A 14,177-nucleotide genomic window follows, 5' to 3' on the forward strand; every position below is an offset into this window, starting at 1 on the left:
ATAGGATATATGTATCAAATGAAATAAATGAAAAACAGGACGCAAAGGATTTAGCGATACATATGTTTTGGGTTTATAGAACAAATTATTCTTACATCAATGCATAATTGATATAATAGATAGATTGTACGCGGCTGAAGAAGGTTTTTGATCTATCTATTATATCAAATTTTTGTTGTTTTTGTAAAATCTCAGAAAATAATTAAAAATTCACATTTTTTATCAAATTATTATGTAAGAATAAGTTGTTCTATAAACCCGAAACATATGTATCGCTAAATCCTTTGCGTCCTGTTTTTCATTTATTTCATTTAATACATATATATATATATATGTATGTATATCTATAGTTCATAGATGAGAATCAGATATTCCCCATATAGAATACACTTAGTAGTGCTCAAGAGATTTAAACTTGAGCAGGTATAGAAATAATTGTAGGGATAAGAAAGTTGAACAGATCAATATATAAAGTATATCAAATACATGAAATACAAAAAAATGTATATATATGTTTACATACAAAAAGGTCCTACTTACAGAGAATACGAATAACATAGAGAATTAAAGGTGTTGAAGAAAACTAATACAAATCCAACAGCTGTTTCTGGGGGCTCAGTGGTTCAAAATAATGTTTGTAGATTAATTCCATTGTAGAATGAGACTAGCCTCCATCTTCAGGGAAAAGATCTTATGTTTGAGGTGTTGGAGGAAAGAAGTTCAAAGATGGAATGATTTTTGTGGAGAGTTAAGTGTATTAGCAGGGAATTGGGGAGGTATTCAGAGAGAGAATAGTAGAAGGAGAAAATAAATTTCATGTAAACATATGTACATTTTTGTATTTCATGTATTTAATATACTTTATATATTGATCTGTCTAATTTATCCCTACATTTACTTCTATACCTGCTCAAGTTTAAATCTTTTGAGCACTACTAAGTATAATCTGATTGTCATCTATGAACTGTATATATATATATATATATATATTATATATATATATAATATATATATATATATATATGTGTGTGTGTATATATATATATATATATACATACACTCTCTCTCTCTCTGTATATATATATATCAACAAGCGCACATCAGCTGCTATATATAGCACACACACACACAGTCGTCCACACATATATACTCACACTTGTCCCCAATCACACATACACATTCACACACACCATTATCAGATACACATGTGCATTTGCGCGCCTTAGTTTGTTGAGGTCACCATTGCTGTTATTATTATTATTATTATTATTATTGTTGTTGTTGTTGTTATTGTTATTGTTGTTATTATATTACCTCCCTTTCATTCAGCCTCTTATTTCCAGTCATCTGGCTATGTTGAATGATTGAACTCTGCATATTTTTCTCTATCTGTTTTTTGTCATTCTCTCTCCATTTTTTTTTTTTTGCCTCTTAATCATTTTCCGAAGAGTGTAGGCACAAAATATAAAATACTTTTCCATTCTCCTGAGCATTAAACCAATATACCTTTTTGATGTTCCTACACCTGTCTTCATCTTTTGTTTTCTGTAAATTTGAACTATATATATATATATATATACGCACACACACACACACATAAATATACATATTTAATGTCTGTTTTCCATGCTGGTATGAGTTGGATGGTTTGACAGGTGGTGGCTAGGCTTCATATCTGTTTGGACATAGTTTCTATGGCTAGATTCCCATCGTAATGCCAACTACTTTCTAAAGTGTACTGCTTCCATACCTGAAATTTCTTCTCTAGTTCTGCTAGTGATTCAGCAAGGTGATCAGTGTAGATAAGTTCGGAAAGGCAGCCAGTCATAAATTCCTCTATTATAGCCTGGAAGACTATGATAAACAAGAAGGGACTGAGAACCAATCCCTAGTGAAATCCTGCTTGCACACTAAATTCCTTGCTTTACTCATTGGCAACTTTCACTTTTCTGACAAAATCCCTGTACATGGCTTTTACAGCTCTCACCAATCATTTGTTTATCCCTAGCTTCCAGATTGTCCTCCAGAAAAGGGAGCGGGGTACCCTGTCAAATGCTTTCTCATGTCAACAAAAGCCAGATACAGAAGTTGATTTTTGGCCAAGTACTCCTGCTATTGCCTCACCAGAAAGATGACAGTAGTGCTTCTTCCTGACACAAAACCAAACTGTCTCTTTTAGGCTAACTCTCTTCCTAATTAATTGAGCCGTGGTCCAGCAATTTAATGCCTCTGTAACACACACACACACACGTGTGTGTGCACACACACATACACACAAACACATACATGCATACATATATATGTATGTATATATATATATATATATATATATATATATATATATACTCTCGGAGTTGTTGGCATTAGGAAGGGCATCCAGCTGTAGAAACTCGGCCAGATCAGATTGGAGTCTGGTTCGCCAGACCTCAGTGAAATCGTCTGACTCATGCTAGCATGGAAAGCGGACGTTAACTGATGATGATGATGATGATGATGATATATATGTATATATGTATATATATGTAAGGTGTCTTCAAAGCAAAACTGGATCTCCTCCTGTCAAGGATTCTGAATGAGCCTATCTCACGGCAGGATACACAGACAAGGGCAGAAGCATGAAATTCCCTTCTTCACCAAATGCCACATATCATAGGAGGTTTCAAAGAGTGAAAATGTAACAAAACCAATGTTTATATGTAGGTGCAACTTTGTTATGTGGTCTACAAGGGAGATTACTTGAGGTTACTTTTAAATTATTTTGTACATATTTAGCATTGTAAATACATTTTATCAAATTCTTACTATTTTAATTAGAAGAAAACCATATAATAATTCAAATAAGCGCGTAGATCTCCCACCAAAGTAAATTTGCTCTTGTAGATAACACGGAAAGTAGCACTAGCACAAAGTAAACTAAAAAGTAACCTAAATTAATCTCCCTTTAAATTGTAGATCCCACGCTCAAGTGGCACCTTTTTTTTTCTTATTAAATGATGTGAATTTAGTGCTGATTTCTTGTAAAAATGCAACTGGCTTCATCTCAAAGCTGATCACATTGCAAAAAAGCAACTGCTTTCATCTTGACACTGATCACATTGTAAAAATCTTTAGCCAACATCTTACAATCAACCTTGTCCCATTGCATAATTTAGGAGGATCTAAATATAGGACCCTTACCTTCAGAAAAATTCTACATGGTGGAATTCCAGGTGGCTCAGGAGAATCAAGGAACTTTGTTGGGTAATGGACAGCTTGATTTTCATCAAGGACTGAATCAACTGATTTGCACTCTTTAATGATTGTTGGGATCTTATTTGTTAATCCTTGCAACTGTTTCATTTTTTTGAGCAAGAATTGCCCTTTCACACAACCATCTATGAGAACTACAATTATTACTTAAGTCTGGAAATACCCTGTTCTTCAATTCAGCTGGGGAATTCACCATGATAGCAATATGAGCCAAGCTGATATCACCATTCCTATCAAATGGTACTTTCCCATTTCCTAATTGGAGGAGCCAGGTTGAAAATTGTTCTGCACATTGGTCCCCATGTAATAAAGCTCGCACGTTAGTATTGAAGGAGAATTTTTGTACTTTATTCTATAGGTGCAAAGACTTAATGCATGCTTTTATTTCATCAAATCTTCTTCGCCTTGGAATGTCTGGTAATGTCTCTCTGAAGTCTTCTGATGAAACTCATGTAACTCCTCCCAAAGATTTATTGTTGCCTCTCATGTCCTGTAAGGTCTTATCAAGAGCTTCCATTCCACCTCTATGTGACATGGTGCATTCATCCCAAATGATAAGGTGGCATTGGCACAACACTTCTGGTGAACTTGAATCTTTGCTTATGTTACAAAATGGACTGTCATTTGTCACCTGGTTTAGCAGTAATTTAAAAGCAGAATGGGCTGTTCACCCTCCTGAGAGGAATGGTGGCAGCAAAGTCAAACAATCCTACAGCAACTGCAATTCTTTTTTCTTGCCTTACCTTGGAGAGAAGCAATGTTGTTACAAATGTTTTACCTGTGCCACCAGGAGCATCAAGAATGAAAATTCCTCTGCTTTTTTCTGATGATTGTCGAACACCGCACGCACACACATACACAGAGTCATATACATCTTTGAAACGAAAACATCCCTCCCTCCTGCACCCTGTAACAATGGTGGCCTCAATAAAGTGGGGCATCAGGGACTTCACTACCAAGCAGGTCCTGTTGCACTGTTTAGGTGGATAAAGCATGTACTCTTTATCCCATTTGAGTTTTATTGAATGATTGCGTAAAATTTTCTTAACAACAGGATATATTCTAAGTCTACACATGCACACACACTTGGAGTTATTGTTGTTGTTTTGAGTAAAAACATGCTGTTTGAGGTGTTCCACTCATTGGATGGTAGGTTCTTTAGTGGATGGATTAAAGCAGTGGTTTATTTCTAGTATCATTATATCATCGAAGATTTAATGGCAGGAGATAAGTTTCAGCGAGGGCTATCCTTTGTTTTGAGTTACAGAGTTGTCAATAATCTATCAACTGTTAAGGTACAACATTTGGTAAATTCTGTAAAAAATATTTATTTGTTTTTTCAACTGGAATTGTACATTTTGTTTGATGTCAGCAAAAAGTGCAAAGAGAAAGAAAATGATAGGGATGGTGGAATGCGAGATATAAAGTGTGTATGTGTTGATGTGTGTGTGTGAGGGAGAGAGAGTGACAGCATACATTTAAAAAATTTTTTCTCGCATCTTTTTTGAGTGATTGACTGACTGAGAGAGTGTGTGATAGCGTAACTACTCTCTCTGTCTCTCAGTCAAACGCACACTAAAAAAATTGCAAGAAAAAGTAAATAAATAAAATTTACACTATGTCTCTCTCTCTCTCTGTCTCATACGCACAGTAACACACACCTCTTTCTCTGTCAATCACTCACACACTCACTCAAGAAAGATGCGAGGAAAAATAAATTTTAAAATGTAGTCACTCTCCCTCACACACAGTACAGTTCGCCATTGCAAGAAGGGGACTTAACTCATGTTACAAATTTGGTAAAAGTTAAGGTTGAAAATCGATTTTTACTTGTATCCATGGGTGCCTCAGGAAAAATAAGTTGACAAAAGCACAGCCATGGTCGTGACCAATGTCCCCCCTCAAACTGGAGCGACATGCGTGCTAATTTGTGGACGTGCATAAATTACATTCATGTACACACACACACATCCTACCTTTTATAGATATAGATACATGCACATTATATACATATATGTATATACAGACACATACACATATATATAATCTTGAAAAACTGTATCGATTAAAATACTTGAGAACCTTTAACGAATATATAAATTACAGGAACGAATTTCAAAAGATACATCATGTCAGAATTTAAAAGTACACCACAGGATCACTTAGTAAACCATTAACGTCTAGTTTGCATCTGCTTGATGTTGAATGATTCTAATGTTAGTTATCTCTTGTGCCTCTTTTTTTTTTTTTTGGTCTCTACAAGTGTCTTATTTAAACATTATCTGCTTGAAAGACAACTGACAAACAGTCTTGCTTTTTCAGCTCAATAAATGGCAGAATAAATTATTTCAACCAGGAAACACTGAGTAGCTATAATTGCAAGATTTGTGGTTTTTAATTTTAGATTTTATACATATGAGAGTGGAGCAAATCAAATCCCTTTCTCTTTTCAGCAGGAACAAAGAACCTATCGTATGGAAAAAAAAATCTCTTTATACTACATTTCAATATCAAATTGATGCAAAGCTTTTCAAGTTTTCTAGAAGTATACACCTTGCTTAATAGTCAAAATGGATAGTTCTGTGTTCGTTGTTTAACTGTTAGTAATAAGAATGGAACAGGAAATAAACTGCTTGTTCTGTTTACACTGTAACTGTTAAAGTTATGACTGCATGGATCTTGTAGGAAGATATTCCAAATAACCTCATTATCACAAGTACACAAACACATGTAGTAGCACTTAAACTCAAGGTGAGGAGTTTGGCATTTGAATATGGGAGTTGACTTTATAAGAAGATAACCCAGTTTTGAGTGGTAAATGTTAGTACTAGTAAACATTGCTTGCATAATTTTCTTAAGTAACTGGACACCTGAAGCTTCATTCCTGGGTCATGCAACTAGTAGCTTCGATTATCATAATGTAACCTGTGTTTTCAATATCTGTGGAACTGAGAAGTATGGATTTACTCCAGATAAAGTCTGAAAACTTGATAAAAGTCAATGTATGACAGTGAAGTCCATGAAAAATCATTCCTGAAAAAGAGGGCAAATAAGCTGGGATCATAGTATCATCAAACTATTGGTAACTTTGTTGTGTAATCAGTGCTATAGGTAACATTTCTTTCTATATATCTTTCATATTGTTCACTCGAGTTCCCTTTAAGAACCATTTACTGTGGTGCACGACTATGCTCTATTAGTGTGGCGCATCCCACCAGCTGGATGACAATAGCAAAATTTCCTGCTTTTATGTATTTATAGTACACCAGGTAAAAAAAAAAAAAGGATTTTAACATTCATGACAATCAGGTAAGTCACACAGTGTAGTAATCATTCCTGATATCCAAGAGAATGGAGTAATATTGTTTCCCCCTACAGTTTACACAAGCTGCCCCTTGAAGGGACTGTTCTAGAGTCTTTCAAAAACCAGTACAACTCTGCTGCCAACAAATGGATGAAGGCAAACAGTGTGATGATATTCATGGATCACTTGGGAAGATATTTCTCAAAGAAATATCTCCCACCATCAGCAGGTCAAGTCACAGAGGAGTAACATTTATTCTCAAGACCATAACATCTTAACTGAGGGTGATTTTTGCTCCTTCCAATGTGACATCCTTTAAACATTGAAGACTCCACTACAACAGGTGTAACAACTAATTCCATTGGCTAATTCTATGGCTGTAACATCAAACCAACCAGAACCTACATGTTCATGTTTCTTAATGCCAAGGGACATTTATCCTTTCACTGAAGCTGGCCCAAGTGAAGACAAGAGAAAACATAAAATGTTGTTCATGGCATGTAACTAGAATAATGTATGTAGTGATAATAATGAACTGTTGAAACTGCTATTTTATAATCTGACAAGCTGTTAACTAGTGCGGGCAATGTCTTTCCTGTACCAAACCAGTTTTAAAAATAATACATTTCTCTTAACTCTTCAGTATTTCTTTTTAATTGTCCCTAAAACCTATCTCATTCAGTTTGGTAGTCAAATTTGTTTTAATCTAAAACCAAAATCTCCACCTAAGGTTTTGTTTTTACCAACTAATTTGTAGCCTTGTGTTAGCGTAAAAATTACCTTATTTTTTGCATCTAGAGTACAAGACACCATTAAGATAACTGCCCGCTAATTTCTGTAGTGCCTTTCATTTTTCTGGAATTCATAACATAAGTACTTGTCAAATACTGGGGTTAACTGCTTATGCCTTGCCTCATATCTTAACTGAACAAAATGTTTTGTAGTATTTATCTGTCTCTTTATATTCCGAATATTACTCTTTTATTCCTCCAGGATATTAATCACCCCAAAATTTATGTAGTTCTAACGTTATAAATCTTTATAGGAATGATTAAACAGCCATATTAAAGTATAAAATTTAGCTCAAGGTTTGCAATTTGAAAACAAGTAGTCAACTTTCATCTTTAGACATTTATCTCTCACAAGTTAGTTGATAAAATGAGTACCAGTCATAGTTGGTTCCCTACAAAATATGTGGCCTTATGCCACTGTTAAATCTTGTGAATTTGATAAGCTAATTATTCATTTCCCTGAGAAGGAACATTTCTTTAATTGCAAAATATACAAAGTACTATAGAAAAGTTCAAACTATTTTGTACAGGGGTTAGCAAATAGGATTTATTATAAATTTTCATTATTACATGCTTCTACAAAAAAATTACAATACAATTTAATTATAACATGCAAATATGAATCCTAGCTTGCAAGTTGTCATCTTTCAACCTGAAACTAAGTGTTTGTTGTCAATGTCAGTGTACTGAGTTGCCTCATCAAGACTAAGTTCTTGATCACTTAGTCCAACTAGTAAGAAACTATAATTCATCAGTGTTCTATTTACATAACAAAACTGAATTCAAATCCTCCTGTGAATACAAATGATTGATTGATTGGTATTGTATCTTGGAAGAAACAGGGATCTAAACCCTCAATGACAAACTAATAATGTAAGCTTACTTTTTATACATGCACACGTTTTATGCATTTTACCAAGGCAGAGACAATTTTGTAATTGGGGAAAAAGCATGGTTGATTGATTCAGTTTTAACTTTAACACTAATACACACACACACACAAAGAGAGAGAGAGAGTATGCTAATAACCACAAGGAAAGTTCATACTTTTGTAGAAAAGCCAATCCATTTTAGGATGGTGGTTGTTGAGAAAATATTGACAATGACCTTCATATAAAGTCATATAAAACATCAGCATTAGCAGACCTATACAACCCAATACCTTTTGGAATTTTTTTTCTTATTATTGAAAGAGAATAGAGAAGAAAAATCTCAGAATCTCCTGAATGACACTACCAAAACCATCATGTAGAATAATTGATAATAAATTAGAAATTTTAGTAACAAATTCTCAGATTTATGAAAGAAGTGAAATGATGACATTCCAAGTGACATTAATATGGTTTCACAAGCATAACATTGAAAGCAGAGAATAGAATCAAATCATAAGGAGCTTACTTTCATATTTAAGATGCTCACTGCATTATATAAAACAATATCAACAAATATTTATGATGATTATATAGTTTATTTAAAGACCCAGCAGTTTAGAAATGGAAAAAAAGTTGGTTTAAATCATTCAAGTCAAATACAAGTGAAATCAAACTGATCTATGAAAATAAACAGAAAATGTTCTTTTATATATATATTCATATACAAAAGAGAGGGGAGGAAAAATATAATGGTGATGTAAAAGGATGACAAAAATATCACACAGCTACTGATGGCTGTGAATAACGACTGAATCTTCTATCTCCTTCTTTCTAGGAGATCTGGGACTGATATATATGGTAAGCTACTTGCTTGTAGCTACACTAAAGGATGGCAAAGTACACAGAAAAGAGCCTTTCATAGTCACTGTTCTTTATGTTCCTGAAACTACACATTAATTTAAAACAAATTAATGAGGCCTTGGCCAGCGTGGTGGGCCACTTGGTCTCATGCCACGTGGTGGTCCGCCTCTCCCTTCAAATCTTGGGGGTCGTCGAGGCCCCATTCCACGCATATTACCTTGATTCCAACCACCAGGGCCATTGAAGTCAGACCCATGATCGCGTGGAGCCATTCCTCGGGGCCCTCCTCGACGTGGCCCTCCATCAAAACGAGGTCGTGGTCCACCAGGTCCATCAAAATTAGGACGTGGTCCTCTTGATTGATTCATTGCACCTCGATGCCCCATAAAGCGGCCGGGAGGTCCATGATCTCTGTTCATGTCACCAAGACCACCAAAGCCACCAAACTGTCCAGGACCCATATCCATACAACGATCCCCTTCAGGGAAGAAATCTGGTCTTCCCATTCCAGAATGATCCATTCGCCCTCCTGGCCCACTGAAACGGCCCATTTGATCCATTCGATTCTCACCAGAATCTACATCCCTGTCGGGGCGCCCACGGTCTGAACGCCGAGTGTCTCTTTCAGGTTTGTCCCCACTGTTCTTGTCTTCATTTGAACCACTACGATCAGTTTTCTCATTTCTCTCACTCTTGTCAGACACATTACTACGTTCTGATTTCTCAGTTGCAGTTCCAGGCCGATCTGTTTTCTCATTTGTTGCACTCCTCTCATTTTTCTCTCCACTACCACGATCTGCTTTGTTTCCACTTTTCTCTGATTTCTCCCCACTACTCCCACGTTCAGACTTCTCGCCTGAGCTACTGCGGTCAGCTTTCTCTGTACTGCTACTACCTCCACCACTACTACTACTGCGATCTGTTTTCTCATTGCCCCTATCCGATTTGTCATTGCTGCTACTACTGCCACTACCACGATCAGAGCGGTCTCCACCACGATCAGACCTGTTGCTATCACGATCTGACCGCTCACTACTACGATCTGTACGACTGCTGTCTCTTTCAGACCTATCAGAGCTACCACGCTCAGGTCGGCTACTGTCACGATCTGATCGGCTTTCTCTTTCTGAACGGTCACTGCTACGATCCAGCCTATCGCTTCGGTCAGATCTATCACTTCGGTCTGGCCGATCCCCACGATCAGACCGATCCCCACGATCAGACCGACCTTCACGATCAGAGCGTCCGTCTCTATCAGATCTATCTCTTTCAGAACGACCATCTCTGCGATCAGATCTGCCATAGTTGCTTCGATCTGATCTACCATAGTTGCCACGATCTGATCTTCCATATCCACCACGATCAGATCTACCATATCCACCATGATCAGATCTGCCCCCCATGTGGTCAGGTCTGCCCCCCATGTGGTCTGGTCTCCCACCCATATGATCAGGTCTGTTACTCATATGATCAGGCCGCCCTCTCATCTGGTCGGATCTTCCCCCCATCTGGTCAGATCTTCCACCCATCTGGTCAGGCCGCCCACCCATGTGGTCAGGTCGTCCCCCTAATTGATCCATTTGTCCGCCCATGTGGTCAGGCCTTCTATTCATATGATCTGATCGTTGGTGGCCCATATTTGAACTACTGTCCCCATAATTCCCTGACAAGCCCATCCCTTCTGGAATCTGGGTTGAAATAGCCGGAGAAGGATCAGCATCACTCCATCGGGTTCTCCGCTGATTTTCACTGCGACCTCCTGGCTTTTTAACCTCATCTTTTGGTTTTGATGATGAATAATCAGAATATCCACCACCACCGCCATAGTTCCCTTGACTATCTGGCTTATCCCCACCCCACCTCTGTCTGCCTCCAGACTGCCACTGATTCTCATTGCCAGGACGTGGCTGGTTATAACCTGAGCTTGATAACATAGAGCTACTGCCTGATTGTCCTATATCAGACCTGTAGCCATGCTGATCAGGTCGATTACTGTTGTCAATGCCACGATTCCCAGGTTGATCATAACCTCCATATTGACCCTGCTGATAACCACCATATGATTGCTGACCGCCAACATTGCCACGCTGGTTTGGTTGGTTAATACCACTGCCACCGCTGTTATATTGATTGTTTTGATTGTTTGTACCATAAGATCCTTGGTTTTCAGAATATCTGTTGCCACCACCATAGAAGTTCTGGTTGCCCCCAGAAAACTGATTATTATTGCCGCCACTGCTGCTGCCACCACCACCACTTCCACTGTTATTATTTCCAGAATTACCATATTGATTTTGGTTTCTTCCATAAGAAGCTGACTGGTTGCTGCTGTACTGTGTTGGCTGAGAACCACTATAGTAATTAGATTGATTAGTATACTGGTTAGATTGGTTGGAGGTTGGGCTTTCTGAATAAGACCGCTGTTGATCACTACTGTACATGCTTACTTGATTATATTGGCCAGGTTGGCTAGAACTATACTGGCCCTGATTGCCAGGTGGCTGTTGGTACCCGCTATACTGGTTAGTGTTAGCACCATAAGAAGCTGGTTGAGCAGATCCAGATCGGTCTGGCTGGCTAGAGTTATAAGAGCTCTGTTCTGTCTGACCATATGTTGAATCTGATGAACTGTTGTATTGTTGCTGGCGTTGGTTGTAATCATAAGAATAGTTACTGCTCTGATAGGCTGGCTGCTCATTGTAAGGTGGGGAAGTGTACTGTGACGGCTGGCCACTGTAATTTGACTGCATGCCCCATGCCTTTGTATCAGTGCTTGTAAATTGAGGGGGTAAATTGAGCTGAGACTGGTTGTAAGAAGAATACTGATCATTGTAACTACCAGGTTCTTGTTTCATAGGAGGTGGAGGTGGGGGTGGAGGGGGTGCAGAAGTGTTGGTGGGATTAGCAGTGCCATACCAGTTACCAGGGCTGCTATTTACTGTACCACTGACACCGCTGCTGCCACCACCGCCACTGCTACCTGCAGATCCAGCAACCCCACTGCGAGCTGCAACATCTGCATCTGTACTGGAGTAGCTACCCTGATAGGACAGTGTTCCGTAGCTTGGGTTCTGAACATTGTAGGAAGCTGGGGTACTTTGGTCTCGATTGCCCCAACTAGAAGAACTAGTTTGGTACCCGTAACTGCCAGTCACTGACTGAGAACCATAGCTGCCGGCAGCACTGTTTGAACTACTGCTAGTGTATTGCCCACCATAGCCATCATAGGCTGAACGAGACTCTGGTTTGACATGAATGTCTTGCCACTGTGGAGAATTTTCTTCACCTTCACCACCATACTCCTGTTTGATGAAATCAAGAGCACTACTTGGGTCGGGTTTGATACGTTTCTCAGGAGGTTCTGTAACATCAGTTGCAGGACCCCATCTTGACTGGCGCCCTTCAAACCGATCTTTGTTACCAGGAGGAGGTGGTGGTGGAAGCATTGGAGTTCTCTGTCCAGGAGGAAGATCCATTTGTGGTTTTTCTACTTTAATTATTTGGTGTGGAGGAGGAGGTGGTCCTTGTGACATCCGTGGAGAAAATGGCTTTTGTGGGCTCTGCAATTATAAAATAAAAAGAAAACTCAATATATAATTCAAACAACAAATGAATTCAATGAATTCGTAAATAAAGAAGAGATTTTTTTGTTTTTCTGATGGATTGGTTTTGATGGGAGGAAGAGGGAAAGTTATCCTTAGACTAGAGAACCAACCTAAATACCTTTAACATTTGGACCTTGATAAAGGTACTCAAAAGCCTAAGAACAGTAAGCATCTCTGATGAGCTTACAGACAATTTCCATTCAATCGAATTTCTCTCACAAGGCTTCAAGTAACCTGGGGCTATAGTTAAAGACCCGTCCCCAAAGCCATGTGATTTCATAATCACATGGTGATGCCAGCACCTATACTTGTTATGCAGTTTATAAGATGAAATAAAGGTAATGAAGATCTATTTTACCCATTCAAACAGAGAAAGAGAGAAATACATCCACATGTTCTAGAAAAAAAAGATCGTTACAAATTATAAACTTTTACTTTATATTCTTTAACAAACGATCATCACAATCATTACTTTTCCTTTTAACCCTTTCATTACCAAACTGCCCAAAGCTACCCGAAAAAAGTTCTGGTTCATATGACCAAAGCACTCAAACCTGCCTGTAATCACATATTCATATTTAAATGAGAATTTCAGTGCAAATCTCATTAGTACATTCATGAAAACATGCGATTCCACTTGTTGACAGTTGAATTGCAGTTCCCGACATCGATTGACTGATATATAAGCTTTGTGGATTTGGGGGGATTTTTTTCTAATTTTTTTCTGATCAATGTTTTGGAATTTGTAATACTGAAAAAAAAATGGATACTAGCTTTATTCTATCAAGCAGTGAGTCAGAATTTGAAGGATTTTCAACTGAAGACCTTGAGAAATCTACTAAATTTGTAACTGAAAAATAAAATGTGGTATTTGATAATGAATCTGATGTTTCATTTTCCGAAAGTCAATGTTGTGATTCCAACAACTCTGATGACAGCAATAAAGAAAACGAATTTACACCTGAATGGAGTAAGAATCTGGAAACTTACTTTTAGCAATTTTTGTGAAGAGGCTGGACCAAGTCACAATCTTTCTCAGGAAAGAAAACCAGTAGACTATTTCCTTTTATTTTTTCCTTTTAGCTTGTTTCAAATAATTACAGTGGAAACAAACCTTTACGTTGAATATAAACAAAGTGAATAAAAAGGATAGTGTGTGGTTTCCCACAAACATAGATCAAATTACAGCATATTTTGCCATAAATATTATTATGGGCGTTAAAAAGCTACTCAGAATTACAAATTACTGGAGTAGCGATGAACCCTTTGGAGACGAATATGTCTCAAGTATAATGACAAGGACGTGGTTTCTAAAATTAAAGCAGTATTTACATGTGAGAGACATGAGCAGTACACCAGTACATGGAGAACCAGACTTTGATCTCTTATTTAAAATAAGACCCCTCATTCATTGTGTTCAAAACACATATAAAACATTTTACAAACCAGGGAGATATCTATCCATTGATGAGAGTATGGTGGACCATAAAGGCCG

The 14,177-nt window shown here is 37.6% G+C and overlaps 1 protein-coding gene across 2 annotated transcripts in view; it reads right to left on the bottom strand.

Moving 5' to 3' along the window:
- Window positions 1–8,513: 8,513 nt before the first annotated feature.
- The window catches only part of LOC115212241 (hornerin), a 69,538-nt gene continuing 63,874 nt past the window's right edge, over window positions 8,514–14,177 (bottom strand). For both annotated transcript variants that reach the window (XM_029781080.2, XM_036502962.1), the window contains exon 12: window positions 8,514–12,637. In XM_029781080.2, the coding sequence (XP_029636940.1) occupies window positions 9,185–12,637 (3,453 nt within the window). In that variant the 3' untranslated portion in view covers window positions 8,514–9,184. The remainder of the gene's footprint in view (window positions 12,638–14,177) is intronic.

The sequence above is a fragment of the Octopus sinensis genome, linkage group LG5, assembly GCF_006345805.1.
Source record: "Octopus sinensis linkage group LG5, ASM634580v1, whole genome shotgun sequence".
Lineage (NCBI taxonomy): Eukaryota > Metazoa > Mollusca > Cephalopoda > Octopoda > Octopodidae > Octopus > Octopus sinensis.